At 37.7% G+C, this 25,802-nt stretch overlaps 1 protein-coding gene across 1 annotated transcript in view; it reads right to left on the reverse strand.

Annotated features, from left to right (window-relative positions):
• Positions 1–4,317: 4,317 nt before the first annotated feature.
• LOC139311059 (ephrin type-B receptor 5) overlaps positions 4,318–25,802 on the reverse strand; it is a 135,832-nt gene continuing 114,347 nt past the window's right edge. The window contains exons 7-16 of the mRNA XM_070935389.1: positions 25,574–25,736; positions 24,607–24,721; positions 22,274–22,329; positions 22,068–22,187; positions 19,817–20,064; positions 10,964–11,179; positions 9,754–9,903; positions 9,441–9,634; positions 7,332–7,487; positions 4,318–4,632 (exon numbers count right to left, since the gene is read on the reverse strand). Of these exons, the coding sequence (XP_070791490.1) occupies positions 4,524–4,632; positions 7,332–7,487; positions 9,441–9,634; positions 9,754–9,903; positions 10,964–11,179; positions 19,817–20,064; positions 22,068–22,187; positions 22,274–22,329; positions 24,607–24,721; positions 25,574–25,736 (1,527 nt within the window). The 3' untranslated portion in view covers positions 4,318–4,523. The remainder of the gene's footprint in view (positions 4,633–7,331; positions 7,488–9,440; positions 9,635–9,753; positions 9,904–10,963; positions 11,180–19,816; positions 20,065–22,067; positions 22,188–22,273; positions 22,330–24,606; positions 24,722–25,573; positions 25,737–25,802) is intronic.

Consider the following 25,802-nt stretch of genomic DNA (forward strand, 5'->3'; position numbering starts at 1 on the left):
AGATATTTTTTTAAAAAAATCACCAAATCACCTCAGAATCTTCCATTTTCTCCAACAATATGCTAACAACATATTAAGTTTTAGGAGGTTATTGGGAGAGGTAGACAAAGATAGTGGCTCCAAAATTGCTACTCAGTGGTATCTGTAGGGTAGAGGGCAACAAAAAGCAGTAAAATGGTTGCCATGCAAGCCCAGCTTTTTTTCTTTTTCTTTTTGAATGACAGACTGACAGGCTGACAGACTAGTCAAGCAGTTTCAGAAGCAGTTCCCTCAGAAGCCAAAGGGACCTGGGGGGGGAGGGGGAGAGGTGGTTAGTTCAAAAACTGATTAACCCCATTTGGTTTCTCTTCTCTTCTAGGAGCTCCTCGACAATCAAGGGGGTCCGATTGTCAACCCTGAAGTGAACCTGGCTGAGACCATCTTGGAGGCTTCAGGGTTGCCAGTTCCTTGCTAACTATTGTAAATTGAAGTCTTGTTTAGAAAAATGTCCATCACAGTGATTGTGTCCAGTTTTCTCCACTGCAGGCAGACTATGTTCCCTATTGCCACTCCTCCCAAGCCAATGGATTTTTTTTTTTTTGCCATTTTTTAATATATATATATATATCTGCAGGTATGGAATTTTCTTGCAAGTAAAAAACTACCTGGGCTATTTAATCACAGAGAATGGAAATCAACTTGAAGAGAAAAAAAAGTATGGCGGACATAGTCAGATATTATAGCACAAGTGTCTCAGGATGAAAGATTAGTAGAATAAAAATATAATCCTGGGGAAGAAATAATCATTTGCTTTGTACTGCTGTGTAATGTATATAATCACAAATAAATCCCTTGCAAATCAATCAATGTTCTCTTAACTTCTTCGTGGTGGGCTGCTACATTAACAATGTCATGTTATGACAGCCTACAAACATCACATATCTAAAATAGCAAGAGTCTTCACTGAATATTTCTGTGCTTTGGGTGACTAAGGGATGATCCTGGCAATATTCACCCATTTTTCTCCCCAGGCTAATATAGCCTGTGTAGCACTGGGGGTGGGCAGTTGTTATCTAGTAACAGGTTCTGTGCAGAGGTCAGTGGATCTTGGCTTGGGAGAGGTGATTTTTATTAACAGATTAACAGAGTTGGAAGGGACCTTGTAGGTCAGGGGTATCAAACTTGATTTCATTGAGGGCTGCATCAGCGTTGTATTTGACTGCGGGGGCCTGGGGTGGGCTTGGCCAGCTCTATGTCACTCGTGTCAGGGGTGCCTGTGGTGGTGCCTCCCGAGCTCCATTTTTGCTGGTGGATGTACCAGTCCTTTGCTGTTTCCAGGGCAGTCCTGTGGGCCAGATCTAAGCACCCCACAGGCCAGATCCGGCCCCTGGGCCTTGAGTTTGACACATCTAGTCCAATCCTCTGCCCAAGCAGGAGACCCTATACCATTTCAATCAAGTCTTCTAAATAAATGCTAATTTCTTAATTCACAGCATCTTTTTTTAGGTGATTAGTAATACAAAATAAGGTAATAATTATGTGCTCTGTCTGTACCATTGCTTATAATATACATGTACCTACACACATATGTATGTATGTCATGTGTGCGTGTAGTGCACAAATAACAGAATAAATGTATTGTAGCACCAGACAAGTTTCATTTGTATTTGTGTATCTGTCTGTGAAATTTCAGCACACCTAGCACTGGCTGAATTGTGGCTTCCATGTTTACAAATTGGCAGACCTCACAAAAAATTACTCTGGTGTCCCCATTAATAATGGCAAATATTGTCTGAACTAACATTTGTAAACCCTATTGTTTCTTGCATTATCCCCTACCTTCATTAAAGTTCCATAATATAAATACATATTCTAAACATAAGTGAGCGAAGTTGGTGATGTCCATTTGCATAGCCAAGGGCTTTTCCACCTCTTCCCCCACCCTCTTCTTGTCTTCCCACCTCACTCCTTTCATTTTTGTGGAGAGGAGAGGTTAACTAGGAATCTGATGCAGTTCGAAAATAACCTCAAGGCCATTCCAGTAACAATTCAGCTAATCCACTCACATCACATGCAGCAATGCACTAACAAGCTGCTAAGTTGTCAGATGTGTCAGTGAATGTGTACAATTGTTCAAGAGAAACAGATGAATGTTTACAGAGGACAGTTGGCATTCACTAGCGTATAGCTAAAAGTGGGAAATTGGAACATTCACTTGAGACAATTATATGTGCATGTTGATTTCATCACGTTTGGAGCCATCTATCCTCCTGCATGTGTGCGCGCACACACACATGTGTATGTGTGAGTGAGACTGAAAGAGAGATTTCTTTTCTCAGATATAGTCCGCATCTACCCTCCAGGGACTTTTCTGCCAGAATGAGATTCAGTTCTAGAGAAATGCATCATGATGGATAGAGATTTAATGTCCTGATGAATTAAAGACTGCTGCTGCTCCCATCCCAAATATATCTGGATTATCTTTATGGTCGGAGGAGATATTGCTTCACATATATCTCACTGTGTCCTCAATGGATCCTGTCTCAACGTGGACAAGATCCTCAATCGTTTTCTTGTGCAAGCCATCTGCTCTCTTTCAACTTCCAGAAAATCATTGTAATCCCACATTCAAAGAAATTCTTGTCAACATACTTTTGGTAAAATGTTTTATTTCAGTTTCTGTGGTCTCCACATCCAATTGGACATTGCAAAGAAGGACTTTTCATCTTCCTAGAGACAGACATACTGTACTGCTACCTACTCTTATTTCAACTAGGCTGTTGACATCCTATCAGAGGATTAACACAATCCACGGGTGGCCCAAAATGCTTCGGGTCCTAAGACTAAAACTCCAAATGCTCCCACCAAGCTCTTACCAATTACTATGGGGCCCAAAAAACAACAAAGTTATCCAGTGCAAATCCCATTCAAGTGAACTGCGGTACATCTAGACCAGGGGCTCAAGCTCAGTTCAGATGAGTGCTGCATGGGATTGGTTCATTAGCTTGAGGGCCTCACCCTTTCAAGCCTTTTCATGATGTGATTCAAAAGTATCTAGGAAGTAAAAAATGAAGAGTATTGCGCCATTAAACATAAATTTATTAAATATAAAAAGTACCGTGAAACAGAGCTACTTGCAAAACAGTGCTGCAAAACAGCTATTTCACTTTGGCTACTTAGCTGGCAGCATTTTTCATTAACTAGAACACCAATATTTGGTTTTTATTACTGCGCTGATATGCAATATTTCTTCATGATCATACCTAGGATGATATAAAGTAGGAGAGCCATCCCATTAAGAGGTGCCCAAACCCTTCTTTCTTTTCTCTCCTTGCTGAAGGGGGTCATCTTTCCTTTGGTCTCTCCACCTCCACTTCTCCTCTCCTTTCCTCTCCTGTCGTCTTGTTTGCTTGCCCTCTGTCCTTCCCATCAGACAGAGCTTGCAACAGGGCAGATAGCTACAACCCTTCTCTCAACTGCCTCCTCCTTTCTTCCCCAGCCCCAGCCTCCTGACCTCTTTTTCTGGACATGCTTTGCTTCCTTGCCGCTCCCACCAGCAGAATTTAGCACCACCTCAGAAACATCATCCGTGCATCATCCGTGATGCAACGTGAGAGCAACTAGGAGTCTCAGAAGGGCTGTGCTGCTTGCAAGAGAGACTTTTGAGCATGTTCTATGCAACTTGGCCCACAAGGAGACCTTGGGAGGTCATCGGCTGAAGTAGTTGCTGGGCTGTTTTTCTTCTCCTTAGAGCTCAGTGCTCTGGCCTTGCTGGGCTAAGTCTTCAGCACCTACAAAGCATGGATTTTTGCAGGACACAGAAAATGATTTGGAGAGTGGTAGTTGTCCCCTAGGCCACAAGCTTGAGACCCTTGGTCTAGACTCTGCCCCATGGTTTGGAGTTGTCCATCTCTGCCAACTTGAACAGCATCCAAAATGCACTACCTGATGAGACAGTATTCAGACTGTCTTGCTTTCTTTATCCAAAACTGCCTAAAAGAAAAAGTTGGTGCCACTGTTCTTCTCAGCACCGAATTCCACTAGCTGGACAAAAGCTTTCTAAGGGTCTCTTTTGGCAACTCAGTCTTTCAACACTATATTAAACTCAACCTTGCTTGCTCCAGCTTAAAACTTGCCATTTACAGGCCGCTTGTCCACAGTATAATCTTCTGAGGTGTCTATTTCTGTTATGGGTTCAATCCCATACGTTGGCATTGAAGTGGCGGTGAGTGCATTTCCAATTCCAAAGCTACCTTTTCAGTTCTACCCTGTGTTCTATCAGCCCACCCCACCCCACCCCAAATGTACAATACCACCCATCTCTAAATGACACAGGATTTGTAGTGTTTCAAGTTATAATAAAAAAATAAAGAAAAACAAGCAAAGAATCTCTATAAATTTTCTCTGGTTTGTGAAGTGGAGTGCAATGTTTCCTGTGCCCCCATCCATGCCTGAAATGGACTGCTCTGTCTCTCTCCGACAGCAAAAAAAATGTTCATTTGATTCTCCAGGTGTTTTAAGGGGAACGGACTGCGCTCAGTTTGTCAGACCTCAACAGGTTCGAGCTGATTGAGGTGGACCCGCATGAGTTGGATGCTGTTGAGGATTTTCTTCTGATGACCAACCAGGCTGATGCCAATGCGCTGGATATCTCTGCAAATGAAAAGAGAAGAAGATCTCAGCCAAGGTTTTGGCACTGTCTAAACTTGCAAACTTATTCAAGCCACTGTAGCCTGGCAGAACTTTTGAACCATTTGGCCATTTTCACTACTACCGTGGGTAGGAATGCTTATTGCCTTCAAAGAGAAATTTGGTGAGGTACACTCTTTTTCTTCTAACAATGCATAATGGCTATTGTAGAAAAAAAAGACTTGCAAGGTATATCATGGATGGTTAGAAACTGTAGACCACATGTTTTTTGGTGTGTTACCCTGGAGCATGCCATGATTTTGCTGTAAATCATAGAACAACGATGACACTTTCCCCCCAAAAAATATTTTTATTTCTCTATCTAATCTATAGAGCTGTTCATTTTTCCAAAAGTGACTCTGGATGGCATACAAGTAAAATAATGGGGAAAAAAAATCATAAAACCACCAACCGCTAATTACAAAATTTGTATGTCATTAATACTTTTATGACGAAAATAGGCAAAATAAACCAAGATACTAAGGAGCCAAATGTACTCTAAAATGAAATATTTCATGTCTGAACTTTTTTTCCCCCAATCTATTTCTGCCCCTCTGCGACATTATTTTGTCATTCAGATGCCCACTGGGATTCTTAGCTGTTGAAGGAGAAAGGTAGAAGGATGGCCCCAGTCCCAGAGAAAACTGTTAATCGTGTTGGGTCCAAAGGCTCTTATGTTTAGATTACTGCAACTTGTACTAGATAGGGCTGCCTTTGAAAAGGGCTGAAGGTACAACAGGGGTGCCATTTGGCTGCCCACCTGCTGCCAACTGAAAACTGGTACAGCAAAGGACATCTCAATTGCAGGGGCTGTTTTGGTGCCAGTCACCTTCTGGGCCCAAAAAAGCTGTTAAAAGGCTTTTTGTGGCATGAATCTTCATTACTTCCAGAATCACCTAGTATGGGTGAAGTCTGCTTGCCTTCTAGTTTGTGGCCAAGCTGGCATCTGGCAAGCTTCCTTTCCCTGGGATGTTAAAGGGGTAGAGTCTTGGAGACTAGCACTGTCAGTCAAGTACTTTGTTCTGAAATAGCTTGTACTCAGAACAGGTCCTTCCCTTTATTACTATCATTCATGACAGCGATAAAAACTTTTATGGAGCCTTCTAAGTAAAGGGTGCTCTGTAACAGATGGCAACACTTTAGGGGAGATTAGGAATTTGTTTAGCTAATGTTGTTGTTTACGGGTGTTTGCATGGTACTGTTGTGTTATTTAAAGGATGTAAACTGCCAGAATCTTTGAAGGAAGTGGCACACAGATGTACCTTATGTACAATATAATCCCTGCTGAGCTAAAGGGATGATTCTGGATCAGAATAAATCAGCTTCCTATGTCATTTCACATTGTCATCAAAACCTCAAACAATGTTTAACAGAAGTTTCCACCATATACATATGAATAGAAAATTAATAGTTAATTGGATGAATAGCAGATTAATACTTGCATGTAACTCTTTAAAGAGAATGCAATAGTTTTCACAGATTTATTGGTGGCCTGCGGGCCGAATGCATCACATGCAGGCCACGCCCACCCCAGCTCCGCAAAGGGAAAACGTAGTGATATGTCACATGATGGCAACATGACACCATGAGTTTGACACCTGTGACCCAGAGCCATTTAGAGAAAAAAAAGTTGCATCAATGAACTTTTCAAAATGATTTTAAAATGATTTTAAAAATGATTCTATATGCCTTTTAATTTTTGATTGGGAGCTGCGCTTAGCTGGCCGAAAGATAGATGGCTATATAAATATTTTAAATAAATAAATAAAATATTGAGTAATAGACACTACTGGAAACTCCACAGCCAATGCTGGCCAGGGGAATGCAAAAACATAGGGATGGGTCATGTGTGGTCTTCTATATGTGTTGTACTACAGTTTCCAGAATCCTGGTCCTGTCTGAATTTACAAAATCACACATTCTATCACACAGTTCCTTAATGCTTATAATATAGTACATCAGAGCGTGGCCTCACCAAATAACAGCACCTGGCCAATCTTACCCGGGCTTGAAAAGTAAGTGAGATCACCATGGTAATATTTGAATGGGAATTCAGGGCTTCTGAATAGACTAGATTTTAAGATGAAAAAGATATCCTGGACAAGTTAAATTTATTAAATTAAATTTATAATATACTATAAATTTTATAATTTTATAAACTTTTATAATATAATATTATACATTAATAATAATATAAATAGACTGTTTTGTAGGCAAATTTACCTAATCTTGGCATCAGACTCTAGAACAGGCTTTAGATCACAATCATATCATTGATTGTGCTGACATTTGATAAATGACAAAGAAAACTATCTGGCCTATCATAGCATATTTTCTTGCCAAATATATATGCTTCCCATTTCCCACACTTAGGGACAAACAATATCCAATTCTGCACACATAGTCCATGTTGAAACACTTTTAGTGAGTAATAGATGCTCAGAAAGCTATGGTCTTTCTTTTGAAAAGATAACTCATTTCTTCCTATTCTCTTGGGTCAAAAGGACATTTTGACGCATGCTCTGTTCTCTCTCTTTCAAATACAAATGACATACCATAATTGTAAAAACACAAAGAGTATCTAGGTATATTCATGAAAGCCAAACTTGTGCTTATCTGCAGACTCAATCATACTGCCACATAATAGGAGATGCAGTTCTTACTCTAAAGTCATGCGTGAGATGACATCAAATGTAGTCAGGCCAGCTTGGTCAAAGTTATCCTTGTAACGTCCCATCTTAATGGCATCCAGCCATTCGTGGGCATTGGAGAGTGAAGGGAAGTCTGGGGGTGAGTTGCTCAGTAGATGTTGGGACGGTCTATAAAGAAGAAGAGAAGAGGGACATTTCAAAGAGCACAAGAACATATTGCGATATGCTCAGCATCAGTCATTCAAAATGCTGCAGGAGTAGTGGTGAAGTATGTGACTTTTGAAACATGCCAACCTCAATTCTGCCAGATACATCTGCCAAGGTGCCCCGAGGCCTTAGATGGGTTTTATTTGTTCTTTCTACTGGTGCATCTGATACCCGAAGAGGTTTTCAATGGAATTTAAACCATGTTGCTAAAGAAGGCTCCTGTTATTCCTCTTCTAAAATACTATATGTTTTGCTTTTCTTTCTCTCACAGTTTTGGACAGAAATAACAGCACCTTTATGCATTCAAAGTTGTGTGTGTGTGTGTGTGTTTTTTTTTAAAAGCTATTTACAACTAAGGACTCCTCTCTTCTTTCCCGGCTCTGGATGAAAGTTTGTAATACCCATGGGAAAATGTCTCCATGCCAACAGGATGGACTTCCTTCCTCACTTCTGTATTCATCTAATCTTGGCTGCATCTTTCCCCAAGGAACTCCTCTTTGTTGACCCCAAGTTTTTAGTTGTATAAAGCTGAGAAAAACACATGGGAACATAGGAATTTCTAAAGCATTATTATCAGCTTTTGTTGAGAAGGTTCCACCATCAGCTCATCACCATCACCTTTGCTCATTAGATACTGTGATCAGTTCCAAGACCCACGCCTTGCTCAATCCACAAGCCATTGCCTTCAAGAATTTTCCTAATGTAACTGCCCACCATACAGCTGTTCACTTAATAAACACAGAATCTCAAATCAGGCACTCTATTAATAGAGCAAAATAATAATTGCCATCGTGCTGCACAGTGGACTGAGAGTAGGATATGAGCCACAATACTCTTGTTTCCACCTTAACTCACCTCTTATGAACTCTCTATCATTTCAGTCTCACTCCTTCTCTTAGCAATTAGGAAAAAAATAATTCTATTTTACTTTCATTATGTGTTGCAGGATAATGTTAGAGTCATGCAAAGCATAGCTATGGCTAGCACCATTATATTTGCTTTTTTTTCAAGCTAACATGGATATAAACTTGGGAAAGAATGTGATGCTATTGATGAAGACTTAGAAACAAGAGATAAGCTTTGGCTTCTATGGGTGAAAGAAAGAAATTAGTTGTATATAGCCCCTATATAGTTGTATATAGGCAGACAACTAATTTCTCCCTTTCACCCATAGAAGCCTAAGTTTATCTCTTGTTTCTAAGTCTTCATCAGTAGCCCTCTCTCTCTCTCTCTCTCTCTCCCTCCCTCCCTCCCTCTCTCTCTTTCTCTCTCTCTCTCTTTCTCTCTCTCTCTCTCTATATATATATATATACATACATACATACATACATACATATATAAAATTTATATTTTGCTATAAAGAAATAAAGGGAGACTAGTATAGATCTATTTCAAGCTTTTTAGTTTTCATCAGCTAGCCATATATTATATTATATTATATTATATTATATTATTATATTATATTATATTATATTATATTATATTAATTATATTAATTATATTATATATATATATATATATATATATATATATATATATATATATATATATATATATATATATATATATATATATATATATATATATATATATATATTCCTGACAAATGCATTTACTCCCGCCGTTACTGGCCATTTGCTATTGGTGTCCATGCATTTTATTCCCTTCACTAATTGTACCCCTTGCAAAGTATTTAAATACAGGGTTCTATGTAATAAAGAGTTTACATACTTCGTGTTGACTCTACATGTATAACTGGTATTAAGAACTTTTTGATTATTGTTTTCTTTGTCCAGAGGAAGCATCAGATTCCATACCTAAAAGGTATGTTTGATTTCTAAGTTTCAAAACACAGCCCTTCTATCATCCCCTCCATTTTGTGGATTACACACTTCCCTGATGCTCCCTTCCTACCTGCTATTTCCTGTGCCAGTCGCTTTGAGAGCAGATGGTTTGCGAATCATCTTGTCCAGGGCATTGACTATCTGCTCAAATTTGGGCCTCTGGACCCGTTCTTTCTGCCAACAATCCAACATCAGCAGGTGCAAAACAGTAGGGCAGTCTGGAGGTGGTGGAAGACGATAATCCTGGTCGATAGCATTGATAACCTACAACAAAGGAAGAAAAGCATAAGGACATGCTCCCAGCAGCGTATACCTGAATACTATCCAAAAAGTAAATATCTAGTTCAAGGCATGTTTAGTGTTTGGGCTACATTAAAACTTACATCCTGATTGGACATGTCCCAGTAGGGTCTCTCTCCGTAGGACATGACTTCCCACATTACAATGCCATAGCTCCAGACATCACTTGAAGATGTAAATTTGCGGTACTGGATAGCCTCTGGAGCTGTCCAACGAATGGGAATCTTGCCACCCTATAGTTTTGAAGGAAAAGGAGAGGAGTATGCATCAAACAGCTCTCAGTTAAAAACAGGTCCACTGATATTAAGACAGTTCTTAGATTTAAAAAAGTAAGCTACCGTATTTTTTGGAGTATAAAATGCACCTTTCCCCCCAAAAAAGAGGATGAAAATCTGGGTGCATCTTATACTCTGAATGTAGCCCCGCCCAGCCTCTCAAACTGAGGTTTCAGAGGCTGAAAAAAGTCTCTGGAAGAAGCTTCAGAAAAAAAGCCTCCAAACAGAGCTTCAGAAAAAAAGCCTCTGAAAGAAGCTTCAGGAAAAAAGCTTCCAAAACAGAGCTTCAGAAAAAAAAGACTCTGAAAGAAGCTTCAGAAAAAAAGCTCTGTTTTGGAGGCTTTCAGAGGCAGAAAAAAAAGTTTTTTCTGAAACAGAGTTTCAGAAGTTTCAGAGGCAGAAAAAAAAAAAGCAAGGCACAGAGCTCACATCCAATGAACCTGTCGCTAAAATTCACCTTTGGGAACAACTTATTGGGGGTATTCCAGGAGGCCGATCCACCCGCCAATCAGCTTTTTTCTTATTTTCCTCCCCAAAAACTAAAGTGCGTCTTATACTCTGGTGCATTTTATAGTCCAAAAAATATGGTAATAGTTTTAGAAAAGCAGAAAGAGAGTCCTAATAGTAGAACTGAAATTCTTACAGAGTGCATTCCAAAACAATGGCAGTTTCATTATATAAAACTTGCAACAATCAAAAGAAAGACTATGTTTGCTGTTTTGAATTTTTATAAAAACAATAAAGGTATAAATTAAAAAAGTAAATACCATTAAAATGTACCTAATTCCTCAGTATAAAGAAAAATAAATCATATTTTTCACTTCATTTAGAAGACTGATAACTTTAGCAGATAGACTCAGAGATGGTCTGCTCAGAGTCCCCTGAACCACGAGATGGGTGGCAAATAAATTTGATAAATAAAAATAAGACAACACTGAAATATAGCACAATGCAAACACAGAACCCTGCCTGATTATTACAGATTCATGAAAAAGTATTTTCTCATATAAGAACTTACCAATGCCCCAGTGTAGGTTGGGTTTGAAGCATCATCTTCTAAGAATCTTGACAAGCCAAAATCTGACACTTTGCAAACCAAGTTGCTGTTGACCAGGATATTACGGGCAGCCAAATCCCGGTGAACATAATTCATATCTGAGAGATAACGCATGCCAGCTGCTATGCCCCGCAGCATGCCAACTAGCTGCAACATGCTGAACTGACCTTCCTTTTGCTGTAAGTTACAAACAAGAAAGAAGAGCTTCTATGACATATTAGTATATAAATGTTTTCTAATTTCTCACCTGCATCAGTAGTGTGACAATTCCAATGCAGACTGAATAAGATGATACTAAATAATTACAGCTTGGTGCAAGATTCAATTGCACCTGACATCTGTTATAGGAAAAGACTCAAGAAACTATTAGCTTTTCTGAATTTACCATTTCCAATCTAGTTCTTTCTAAAGTGCAATATTTGTGCTTGGCTTTTGCAGGTAGAACTTCTTGTTTTTCTCTATGGAAAAAAAAATCACCATCACAGTGCAGCATTAATTCAATCCTGATCTCTGTCTGATGGGCTTTCTGTTTGGAAAGAGTATTTTGGGATCAATCTCTAGAGTGTGACAGCTCAAAACCAGGCATAGCAACTTCAGTGGAAATTGGATAAAGATGCTACAAGTGAAAAAAGATTAGCAAATAAATACAACAATATGGAAGCTTCAGGAATCTTAAAGAGCTAGAGATACTAAGAGATTATATTACACTATATATATTGAAAGCAGTGAAAAGATAAGCAGTTTAGAGACTTTATAGAGGTGTTGTCTGAATAGATAAAAACCTGGTGCGTTTAACAATGTTGTCAAATTAAATGTAATGGAAGTAATTAATATCTTCAATTAAAAGAGGGCCACTCAAAAGGAAATCACTTATGAGTCTCAGAATTTCGATCCCCAAGTAAGTACAACTATAAAGGGCTTTATATGCTTTGCAAATATTTCAGAAGTAATTGAAACCTTGGAGGAACACTGCATTTCAATAACACCAGCATCACATTGGATTTATAAGGCCACCAAAACAAATGACTCTAGGCAGCACCAAGTATTAAAACATCATTAAAAAAATCGAAATACAAATCTATACAATTCAACAAAACCTCCTGCTGCGGTAAAACATGCATTAACTTTAATGAGTAGATTCCTTCAAGCCGTTGCATTTTTTTTTCAGCCTTGCACAGAAAAAAAGAATTTGGCTGATTCAATTAGTAGCAGAGAAGAGATGTGCATGAGCAAGATCCAAAGCACTTTACCAGCTCCAGTATGATGTTACTTCTGAAACCAACATCCATATGCAAAACATGATCTCTAAATGTTTTGGAAATGAGTTATTGAAGAAAAACGACGAGATGCCACCCACATTTCCCTGACCACCATGGGTGGAGTGAACCAAGAGGACTTTGGGAATAGCAGCTTTTGCAATTTCACTCCTTCCTACCCCTAGCCTGATTTTCCCACTCCCTCTATTACGAGCTTCTATCCTGCTATTATATTTCCTGCATTAAAAGCTGCAGAACATATTTGGAGAATGCTGAGACAGTTGTATAATTTTTGATCCTTATTTACATGAGAAGCTGATGCTCCGGGAAAATCCTAGTTTGAAAACAGCACAGGATTCCTTTTCTTTTGAAATCACAGGCAAATAGGAATATAAATACTCTGGATCCTTTTATTGTCAATTGGATTGTTAAATCATGAGTAATTGCAAAAGTCATTTAGATTGCCTAAATTGGCAGAATAGAAGTATATTCAATTAAAGCATCTCTTCATTTGCCAATCTGATTCAGGTGCATTAGCAGCTTCTAAAACACATGAAAACACATATGGAATTTTGAAACCTGTTTCCACACCATTAAAAAATGCATTCTTGTTTCCACAACTCATTGATGAACAAAACCTACATTGGCCTTCATGGGAAGGAGACTAAAAGAGTCATTAGTAGAACTAGATTATTAATCTGACAAGAACAGAAGATCTTCAGGCTATAAAATTTATTTTGGAAACTTGGAATATTATTGAGATCTGATATAAGAGATAAGTAGGTCCAGTGAGATCAATAAAATGTCTGAATAAAACAAAAACAATCTAAAATCTTAAATTTTACTTATTACATTTTAAATGAAATATCTCAATGTCAGTGGTTCTAACTCTAATCAGAACTAAATCTCTGTCCAATTCATCAAGTTTAGTCAGTCATTTAATTTTAATTAATATTAATTTATGTTTAAAAAACAGATGAGGTAAATAGACTATTTCCCACTAACTACAGCTATCTAAAAAGCTACTGCTAACTCTGAAGTTTCCATTTTTAATATTTATCTTCCAATATACAAAAGCTACTGCATTTAAAAATATTATTAAGAAATAAAGTGGTTTAATCTATGGCGGTTTTCAAACTTTGATAATAACATCAAAAAACACTATTCCAGGATATGAATTCCCAATCGTGTACAGAAAGTAACAGTTATTGGGAAATTTGGAATTAATATTAGTATGAACATTATATGCATACAAAGAACTAATTACATGGGATTAAACATAAATTGAGCAAAATTTCACTCTTTAGACTCTAAAATTAAGGACTTTATTTTTCTAATAGATTATGATATGAACTCTCTTTTAAAATATTATTGCCCTGATTTTATTGTAAAGACATTTGGCTATCTGTAAAATAATTGGGGCAAACAATAATCAGGATATATAATGTTTGAATAGTGTTTACTGCTTCTCTGAGTCTTTCAGCTAAGAAAGAATTAATATCTTGACAGAAGCTGATGGTTTGTATAGGTAAGGATAAACCAGAGTACAATGAAAATAGTCTAATGGTGAATTTAATATAAAATACCTGTATACTTCTAAAATACATTAGAATTTGGGAATATTAATAAATGTTAAGAAAATACGTGATATCACAGTACTCAAACTTAAATGATATTGTAAAAACTGTAGTATGGGCACAGACCCGTACAGAGATTAGGAATCTGAGCAGATTCTTTAGTGACATGAAAAAAGAATAACAACAAAGATAATCGATGCTAATATGTTTTTTTGGTTTGGATCTCAAGAAAATTGCTCATTCTGTACTGCCTTTTAAGTTGATGGAACAAATTTAGCCATAACTAACTTGGCATCTGTGACTGTGTGTGCGCGCATATCTTTATATGCTTGATCCCAAGAGGAAAAACATTTATTTTGATCTTGTTGTGGCAACTATATCAAGAAGAACAAAACACTTAAGCAATAATAAACGTCCACTGCCAGATGAATGTCTAAGAAACATTTGGGGTAATTTATTATTATAAAAAACCAATTTGTAAGATTAGAGTATGATTAGGGATGCATATAATCATCTTAATTTATTCTGTTTTGAAACTGCAGATAAACAACAAATTATTATGTTATTCATTGCCTATGATTTTGGTAAGTTTATTTTGTATAATTCTTAATTAATTTAATAAGGTAACACATTATGAATGCCTACTATGTATTGTTGCATATTTAATATTGTAAGACACTGGCTTTGTCTTTCCTTACATCTGAAATCATATTCAACAATTCCTTTGACTCTTGAGTTTTTTTTAATGATCCTACCAATATTAAAGTATATTTTAAAACTATAAAAATGCCACAACAGATGCAAGCATAGAAAATTGAGTTCAGTTTTTTTAGAAGCATACATTCATTTTTAAATGAATATATTCAGTAGAATATGTAGAAGATTATATCTTCTGTGCTTGCATATGAACTCCAGAGTACATGTCTATACATGGTGGTCATCACACCATCCCTTTTACTTTTTACTTTTCAGAGTAAGCAATATTATGCAAAGTGCAGAAAAGGAGTAAGAAGAATAAGTCAATGAAATTAAATCCATTGAACAAGGAAAGAAAGAAAAATAAGCTAAATCTAGCTTATTACAAAATCATTCATGCATATGTATTTCTCCATATCATGCCAAACGTGCCAACCATAGTTGCTTTTACAGCAGTGAATCATTGCTTTGTATGTTGCCTTTTGTGTTTTAAAATTCTTGCCTCTTTCTTTGGGGCGACAGCAATACTCCACCCAGTCATGATTTCTCATTCTGCCTCTTGACCCATTCAGTCTTCCTTCCTTTTTTCTTTTCTTTTTCAATTTGATCCTCATTCATTCTCTTCATACAAACATACCTACGCACTCATTTCATATTTGTCACTTGCTTTTATATTCAATCCATGTGCCTTTCAACTCCTCTTCACTCTAGGCCCTAACTATATCCCCACTGCATTCAAGTTACTTTTTTTGTCTTCTGACATTAATAACTCTCATTTTCATATAACAAAGGAGAAGAAGCACATTTTTATACATAATCATTTTTACTTTTGGAGAGAAACATTCCTTCCAATATATATCACCCATTGTCTTTCTTCAAATTTCTCCTTTCAATTCCCCATATTTAGTAAGTACTATATTAGACAATATTTTATATACGGAAATTCATCTCCTTCTTCTTGGTTTTTGCCATTTATGTATAACCTAAATCACTCCATCCATCCTTCCTTACTCTTAACTCTTAACATTTACAGCAAATCTTAACATAGCATAAATATAACCCAACATAAACTTCATACAAAAGCCTATAAGTGTTTACATCCTCAACCAACACCTCTCCAATGCTCCAACAACATAAGCATATCCATAAATACATTATGCAAACATGGAAATATGATAATTTTTTTATTTATTCCTTGCTTAGTGCTGAAGCCTACCATGCTTCCAAGGACAGTATGTAATGCTTCCATTATATACTGCCCTTATCATATTCAGCAACAACCTTCAACTGCAGCCTCACATAAATGTCTCAAAATTTCATGTATTATTTCATAATCAAATGTACAATAAACATATTCACTTTCATATATTTCTCAATTACTTGCTGAAGAGCAAATATCTGGTCTCCTTTCCAAACCTAAGGCTGCAAATTTTACCTCTCCTAGCCCTTTATCAGAATTCTGCCAATGCCTTGCCAGGCATATTTAACAACTCAAACCCAATATAATTTGTACCCTCACTCTTCTTTCCATTCCTTTCACATAGGGGACTCATACCAGCACTCTTCCAAATGTCAAGTAGAGATGCAGATCTGCTTTACACAAATCATTCAGCCACTTCACAAGCAAATCACATCTCCATTTTAACATTTCTCCAAGTAAACTATCTACAATTTTGTAGTGCTACCATTTTTCAGCATTATTTATTTTAAATTGAATTAAATTAAAATATTTAAAGCATTTAATTCCACTGTTGACACATTACTGTTATTTTTATAAATTCCCATTCCTAATGATGCCCTTCCCCCGTTAACATATGCCTAAACACATATTCCAAATAAAGATTCTCACTCATCACCATTTTATGTCTCTGTCTTGAGTCTCTGAAAAATCCAGCCACTTTTATGTATTGCACTATAATCCCCCCCCCCAGATCATATTCTTTCAAGCACATTGAACCATTTTCCCCCAAACCAATCTCTGATTCTTCCAATCACTGGAGTATACCATGCCACTGTTATTAACCTATGAATTCCTGTTTTCGTACACCCACCACAGCCTAGAAGACACCAATGCTCTGCTCTTCTATAGAAATAGGTCACCTTTGTTCAATTATAGCTATTGATTGGTTGAGAAATATCTCTTGGTTATGACTGAATCACAGTCCTTCAACTGATATTTCCTGCTTCTTTCCAGGGAAGGGCTTTGTATGCTTCGTGTTTTACTGATTTGTAATTTCTTTGTTTAAATTGTTGTGAGCCGCCCAGAGCCATTGAGAGCTGGGCAGCATACAAGTTTAATATATTATGGTTGGTTGTACAGTCAGACACATGTTTAGACTGGATTTGTCGTTTCTGTCTACCTATTAAGTCTTTCTGAAGGACTTGGGATAGGCAGATGTTGTCGTTTTGATGATGTAAAGGTATCATTGCAGAATGTAAGCTGTTCCAGGTAAAGTTATTTTTTGCAATTGTCTTGATGATTTTATCAATGCTGATGGTATTTAGGTGGGTCTCCACATGTTTTGCAATTGCACCCAAGGTGCCTAATTGTACTGGTACCATCTTTGCTTTCTCTTGCCACTGCCATTCTACTTCTATTTGGAGGTCTTTGTATTTTGTGATTTTTCTCCAGTTCTTTTTATTTTATTAGTTCTTACCAGGTATTACAATGCAAGAACTAGTAGGACAACAAAATGAAGAAGCTAAAGTGCTCTGGGACTTTAACGTTCAAACAGACAAGCATCTGCCACACAACATGTCAGAGTTAACAGCTGTTGATAAGAAAGACAAAAAGTCTGGATAATGTATTATTAGAGTTGCTCATATAGTCACTCAGTGCTGGGTTTCAAAAAATTTTATTACCAGTTCTGTGAGTGTGACTTGGTGGGCGCGGCTTGGTGGGCATGGCAGGGGAAGGATACTGTAAAATCTCCATTCCCTCCCCACTCCAGGGGAAGGTTACTGCAAAATCCCCATTTCCTCCTGATCAGCTGGGATTCGGGAGGCAGAGAATAGATGGGGGCGGGGCCAGTCAGAGATGGTATTTACCAGTTCTCCAAACTACTCAAAATTTCCGCTACCAGTTCTCCAGAACTTATCAGAACCTGCTGTACAGAACATTACAGAACATCTGTAATCACATGTTTAGACTGGATTATGGGATTTTTGTCCACTGATCGAGTATAATTATTATTATTATTATTACTATTAGCATGTATATCAGCCCTACAGTCAACCTTCAGTTTAATGATACTGGCTGGTGTGATTAGCTGCCAATCAGAAAGAAGGATAATTATTTAAAAACAATTCCACACTATTCCTTCTAATATGTTGTTGCATGGTTTTCTGTGCCCCTGACAGCCCCCCTCCCCCGCATCTCTCCCTTCAGCATTATCCTTATTTCCAACTCTAATGCCCATGAAGGCAAACTTCTCCCATCAGCACCACTAATTCCTGCCTGGGATGTTTAACCAGCCTCTTCTGTCAATAAGCCTGGCACAGAAACCAAGGCATAGGTGATCCAGGAGGAAGCTCTCCAAGGGTTTCTACTGATAGCCTGGGTAAGTTTGATAAGGCCTCCTTTTGCCTTAAAACACTTTAAAGAAAAAAGAAACATAATCAACAAAAAGTCTCTTGAAAACAAAGCCAGTGCCTTACTTCATGCCCCCCCTCTCCCCGGAGAAATGCCTAGCCAAAAGACTGATCTGCTGAAACTGCAGGTCATGCTACATCTTTCAGGGTTGAAGTTGAACTACTAGAGTAGGAAGAGGAGAACATAAAACCAGGACTGAATACTCCTCTGTGAAGAAATTTACAGAAAAAAGGCTCTCCGTCTCTCTCCCCCCCACACTCTCTCTCTCCCTCCCTCCGTCCCTCTCTCTCTCTCTCCATAAGTATGTGTGGTTGTACACAGAGAATATGTCTTTACAGTGAGTGTGTATGTCTACATAAGCAGAAGATCTGTTTTCACTTTATTAACAAATTAATTTTTTCCTTTTGTTACTTCATGACAACCAACTCCTTTTCACAGTATTTAACACCTTAGAGAAAAATGTTTCCCATTCTTGTCTTAAGCGTAGTAGTTTTTTCCTGGCCACCCCTCCCTCTTCCCAATTTTATTTCTCTGATTTCCAAACAAAATTTCACAATGCAAGTCATTCATTTCTTCCACACCACGTGACAGTTTTGCTCAAGTTTCTAGATATTCCATGACTGTGACTTTTGTTTCTTCTGTTATGTCTTTATAATTTTCCCATTATCTCTAAATTTCTGCTCCGTCTGTAGTATTAGCTCCCGTTATTTTCAAAATCCCTCATCTGACTCCTTCATTCCCATCTACTGGCTATTTGTAAATGAATTTGCTTGCATGCTTCATAACCCTAGCCTTTTTCTTGCTACTTTGTATTCCTACTCTGATTTAGGCTTAAACATTTTGGCCAAATGTTTCTGTTCTAGAATTTACTGATATGGTGAAAAGTATATTCAACACAGCATTATTAGTATCCATAACCCCCATATGCAATTTTTAGACTTGTAAGCTGCCAAAAGTCATTATGGAGTCAGGTGCCTTCTAAATTTAAGAAAGGGAAAAGGAAATGAAATGAAAGGAGGCATCTATATAATTCATGAATGGTTCTCTCTCCATAGTCCAAAAACTGTATATAAGAGTCCGTGTTGGCTACAAGGAGCCATCTCTAACCTTGATTTCTTGGACAAACCACCAGACACCTTATCTTGAGGGAAGTTAAATGATCATCTTCAAATTTTATGGAAGATAAATCTTGGGACTAAGTTACTGAAGGACTCTTTTTGCCTTTTATTGGGCTGTTTTCCCCACCAGCAATTATCTTTTGTTGGTGTCACTGACTTTCAATTGTAAAATTCTTACTGGTGGCACCATATTATATGGATTGTTACGTGACAGTAACTGAGAAACTATTTTTTCCCCTAGTCCCTGACCTCTAAAAGAGCCCTGTGCTATGTTTGCAATATCTGCTAAAGACAAACTATTTTTGCTCAAGCCTCCCTCTTCCCCCATATCAGGGCTATTATTGTTTTATCAAAATTTATTGTAGAGATGCATGCTGCCATATTATTTTACTGAAATAATTTCCCTATGTCTTGTATTTTATGTTATTCTATTTAGTATACTGCTTGGGCATGACACATTCCTTACAATGCTCAAAAGTAACTAAAATAAATAAATAGTAATAAATATAGTAGATGTAAAATGAAAGGGAGGAAGTGAAGCAGGCAAGGAAAGGGGGGAACGGAGATTGTCATACCCGGAGGAAGGAATCCAGAGAACCATTCTCCATGAACTCAGTGACAATCATGACGGGGCGGCTCTTGGTGACCACACCTTCAAGGCGGATGACATTTGGGTGCTCAAATTGTCCCATGATGCTGGCCTCGCTTAGGAACTCCCGCCGCTGCTCATCAGTGTAGCCGGCCTTCAGGGTTTTAATAGCCACCATGTATTCACGCTTCCCTGGAGGCTTCAGGCGGCCAAAACACACCTCTCCAAATTCTCCTGCCAGGAGTAAGGGATGGAAAAGACACCACATCAGCCAGAGGAGGAACTGGTGCTTGCATAATTTAAATGCAGAGGGAGGTAAGACTGTTGGCCCTGCTGCTTTGAGAACCAAGCACTTCATCACTTTCTGGAGTTCGTTTCATTGGTAAGGTTACTATAATGCCCAAGTTCAAACCAGGCAACTCAATTCCCTCTTTTATCTTTGAAACAGATTTTGACAAACTACAAAGGTTTGAACTTCGGCACAGATTGTGGTTCAGTCTTCCAAGTCTCAGTTGAACAATCTAAATACTTTCACAATTGATACAATCATTGGCCTGCTCTATCTGAGAATGGTTTTTTTTTTAAATCAACCTTGACAACTTTAAGATGGCTGGACTTCAACTCCCAGAATTCCCCAACCAGCATGCCTGGGGAATTCTGAGACTGGAAGTCCATCCATTTTAAGCCTGCTAAGTTTGGACAACACCAGTCTAAGAACTCAGGCAGCAATTTGCCTAGAAAAAAAACCTCAGAATCAAACAAACAAATACACAAAAAACACAAAGCTCTAAAGCTCTTTCTTGAAGAAAAGAGAAGCTACAGTAGATAAGGAGCCTTCTGCCATTTGGGAGCGGAGAATATCAGAGAATAAGAAGATCTCAGTCTTCAGCTTCAGCCCTCACATTTTTTTTATTTGTTTATTTATATCCTGTCTTTACTGTTTTTACAAATAATTCAAGGCAGCAAACATATCCAACACACTTTCCTTCTACTATTTTCCCCACAACAACAACAACAACAACCGTGTGAGGTGAGGCGAGCGGAGAGTGACTGGTCCAAGGTCACCTAGCTGTCTTTCATGGCTAAGGTGAAACTTGAACCCAGAGTCTCCTGATTTCTAGCCTGGTGCCTTAACCGCTAGACCAAACTAGCCAAAAAGAGTACCAGATCTTTACAGGGAGTTATTTCTTACCCCTGTATACCTTTCTTATATAATACTGCTTACTTTTTTCTTCCTACAACTGGCTCTATCCTTTGTAATTCTGGTAATTGTATACATTTTGCATTGGTGTGGGATTACATCATGAGGAAATGATTCCCATCCTATTTCGGCAGCAGGTGTGAACTGAATAAAATTCTGCCCCTTCTTAAATAATGGGCAAGGGCTGGATGGAAAGAATGGCTGTATCCCCTCATTGTTGCACAGTTCTAGGGATGTGCGGAGCTTCAGATCTAAAGGGGGGGGGAAATGCTACATTGGGGGTGGGGCAATCCCAGGAAAATATGCAGTTAAATTAACAAGCTCTCAGCAGGGTGCAATAAGGGCTTTGAAGACGGCACGAAAGAGCTGTCAGTGCCTCCTTACCTCAAAGATATATTTTCCTGAGATATATGAGAGCTGAGGAAAAGACATATTTTTATAATAGTTTTATTAAAGATTACAGGTACAACAGTAAAAACTAATACAAACTGGAAAAGCAAAAGAATAAAAAGAAGGAGTAGAAGAGGCAGAAAAGAAAGGGGGAAAAGGGGAAACTACAAAGAGAAATGGAAAGAAAAACAAGAATACAGTAAAGAAAAAAAAAGGACATCTAAAATATGCATCTTTTTAAAGAGGCAGCAACCATGTAAACCCATCTACTTTGAAACATCTTTTGTTTTGGATCTGGAGCACAGCACATTGTTACAGACTACTTTTCTTAGAATGTACCCATTTTTAATTTCTCCAACATCTAAGATGAAGCCTGCACGGTGAAGATGTTGTAATGCCACTTGAGTGATGTTCTATTAGGCATAAAAAAAATACTTTTGGCAAAAATAGATAAATGGGAGGAACACCTGACAATTGGGTGGACCTTTGTCAACATCAATAAGCTGCAACCCAACCAAAAAGAGTAGGCTTAAACTGCAGGTTCACAATGAGAAATTTGAGGCTCCAAGTGAGAACAAGTGTACTGAAAAATAAGGGTTAAGGAACAAATAAGATAGCAGAGATTAAATGAGAAAATATTACTTACCTGATCCAATGACTTCCTCTATCTTGACAAAAGATACATCAATTTCCTTGGCAAATTCCCGAATGGCTTCATTGGGGTCTTCATAAGTAGAAGGGTCAATGTAATATTTGACCCCAAGGCCTGGGAGGGAGACCACAGACTCCAGAGTCAGTAATGAGCTTGAGAGAAGAGGCAGCTAAAGAAAGAGGAGATTCTTAATCACCTACCCCGAGTGCTTATGTACTGTTGCAGGCGATCTGTGTATGGAGTTTCTCGTCTCTTACTGTGGAAGAAGAAAACATAGAAGGAAAACTAAGATAGGATGACCTTCTTAGATGCATCAGGTCCAAAGGACTCTTCTACAGCTATGAAAAAGGGGCAGGCAAAAGCAGGCAAAATTATGTTGGATGTTGGGGAAATAATCATGGGGTTTTACTTGAAGGAGGAAGAAGATCACGAATATTCAATCGTTCTATGTCTGCTCGTAAGTTATGCATAGGTCATATTAAATATAACTTCCTTTCAAGTATAAAGGAGTCAGAAGGAATGTAGAATGTAGAAAATTACTCATGGTGAGGATAGAGTACAAAGAGAAAAGATTGTTTTCTTTTTTTATGATAGAAAAATCTGAACCTCAGCTGACTGATTGTGAGATACACAAATAAAATCCTTCACAAAAGGGCCAATAAAATATCAGCGTAGCATTTTTTCAACCTTAGCAGAAAGTTGCACTAAATGATCATTTGATCATCCAATGCTGTGACCATAAAATATGCCATTGGTTTAGGGGAGCATTGTTGGAAATTGTAATACTGGAAATAAGAAGTCACATATTCCTTTATTCAAAGTTCTTCGAAATTGTATTGAAAAGCAGTTTTTAATAAAATACTAAAGCAGTTTTCAATAAGGATGGAGGAAGTACAGAGGAACAATAAATTAAAGTATGTAGTACAAACTTAATACCGGCTAGTCTGATCTGGCAGAGCTCTTACAATATTCTTAAGTACTGAATGGACACTAATACAGTGACACTATATAATGACAATGACACTGGCAATTCTATTGGGAATTTATCTGATAATCAGATGTAACATAGGCTCAATTTGTGCACTTCTTAATATTTGTTTTGATACACAGAAACACATATCCATTTATAAAAACAATTTATGCCCATATTCCCAGAAGGTGCTATAAAGGGGAGCCCAGGGCTATTCATTTGGTGACATGAGTTTATGATACATCTCTAAAAGTTGCATTTTGAACACGATTTTCAATGCATTGGACAGAGTACCAAGTAAAGATATGAAATGGATTTGATTGGAACTCCTGTGTGTTTTAATAGCCTTTAGATTAGATGAATAATTATATCTAGTTTTGAGATTTGGTGATTAAACAAAAAATAGTAACAAATTTCAGTTGAAGTTGGAATGAAGCTTGGAATGAAGCTAAAGACTCAAAGACTCTACTTTCAAATAGCCTGTTTATTTGATATTTTAAAGAAGTTTTAAACTGATCTATGACAGAGATGGGGATTTTTATTTATTTATTTGGCCAATGGAGAAATTCATGGGGGAATCTTTTGGGGAAACTTGCTAATAGTGAGTAGGCCTGAAACAAGTAGTGACTGGGGAACCCATTATTTTTCTGACACTCTTTTTATTCTTTTTGATAACTACTTCTGTCTCATCAAGTGGCAGATTGCTAGGTAAAGGTGAGACAACTCTTACAGAATTCTGAACTGATTACTTGCAAGGGCTGCTTGAAATTAGATTGGAGGTTGCCTGCCTCTGAATTATAGTGGAGAGGTTTCTTTTTCAGGCTTGGAGTCACATGACTGGTGATATCATGTCACAAAGTGAGTGGGGTTGGCCAAACATCCATTATCAATGTGTGGGTCTGGGGGTTATAGTAGCAATACGTTTTGCACAGGCTTATCCTTTTATTCTTTTATCCCCAAAATAGAAAAATGTAGCTCATTTGGAGGGAAGGGTAATGTTTTAGAGTGTTCTGGATGCTTTAAACCTCAGCAAAGCTTAATAGATCATTTCCATTATTTCACATTCCCCTTCTCCCCAAATCATTAAAAAAAGGGTTCAAAAGTTTGTGCCATGGGCATTGCGGAACTGCAAATGGGTTGCCAATAGCAGCCTATAGTTCCTCTACCCCTTGTTTACAGTTTTCCAAACGTATTAGTAGAAAGAATATGTCTACAATTGAGGTTATATTGACCAAAGGTGCTCTTCAATATCACTAACCTACAATCCTAACTCTATCACATTTCTCCAGTTATAAGGTCTGAATGGGAGGTCAAAAGAGAAGGTATGCCATTCTTCCCCACAAATACTATATCTGGTTTCCAACTATCGTTCTTGTATAATATGTAAGTTGCAGATGTAATATGAGAAAAAAATAGCAGACAATCTCTCCCAGTAGAGGTCTAGGACATAACAGGATTCCTGTTTGAAAGCAGCTTTCCAAAATCATGCTTTATTCCCTTACCTGGGAGTAGTTTTGTGTTGAATCAACAATAGCTTTAAGAGAGTGAAAGCAGAATACCCACCTTTTAAAGACAATGGCCAGGATGGCAATGGCAGCAATTACCATGAAGGCCAGTCCACCCAATGCTGAGCCTACAATAAGTGGCAATCGATCCTGCACCATCTCAGAGCGCTCACCTGCCAAAGAAGGAAGGCAGTCTGTTATCTTCTTATATATAGTCTTTATTGTTACAAAACCCTCTAATACAATCTTAACATTTGAAAACACTCTTCCAAAATGTTTGTTAAGAGCTCTGCAACTTTAGCCCACCAACATTCAGAAATGCCCTCTTTCCCCTGTCTGAAGCATCCAAGTCTGTACAACAGAAATGCTCATAGTTATGTTGACCCCATCAGGTCCCCTTTCCATGTTAAGTTTTTCTCTAAGCAACACATAGATGTGGATCTATTGATTTAACCCCAAACCTCCATACAGTTTTGCTTTATCATCTAGCTAGCAAAATATAAGAGACCTTTCAAATCTCTCAGCCCTTCTTTCTGTTTCTAACACACATATACACGTCAGTTGTATTATGCCACTTTATTTCATTCATTTTTTTAAAAAAAAACACAGGTCTTTTAATTGTCAATTTTGCAAAAGCTTTTCGTTCCTTTCTTCAAAACTACTTCTACACAACTCCTGCAATTGATTTTACCTCACACATGCAATTCACATGGTCACAGTTGACCAAATAGTTCTTCTGCAAAAGTCACATTGAAATCATGAAGCTTGTTCAAGATAATTCCTCATTAAATTTTGTCTTAAATGCCTAAGTGTCTCCACATACTGAAATTACGCAACACTTGAAAATACATAAGCAGATGGGGACTCAAGGTGTACGTTAGCCTGTTAGGTATGTGAAGGCTATAAAAAGTTTATGAGGCAGGAGCAAGAGAGCAATAAAAAGAGAAGATTGTTCAAGTAATTATGAGGTGAGAGAAAAGTATTGATAAATCTAGATTTGGAAACTAAGAAGAAGTGTCACTTACCTCCTACAAGAGTCTGGAAATACATCTTTCCACTATATGGCCCATAACCCACTGCTGTCCGGGCTCGTACTTGAAAAGCATATATCTTCCCTGGGCTTAGACTGGAGATGGTGGCCATATTAGTCTCGCTGGTTAAGGTGAACGAAGTGTCCTCATCTTCTGACTAGGAATCAATACAGGTTGATTAATAGACTTCCACTTCTTCAACCTCAGCAATACTCTATTCTCA

The sequence above is a fragment of the Pituophis catenifer genome, unplaced genomic scaffold (genome assembly GCF_029215685.1).
Source record: "Pituophis catenifer annectens isolate HBS135680 unplaced genomic scaffold, rPitCat1.0.hap2 SCAF_2, whole genome shotgun sequence".
NCBI lineage: Eukaryota > Metazoa > Chordata > Lepidosauria > Squamata > Colubridae > Pituophis > Pituophis catenifer.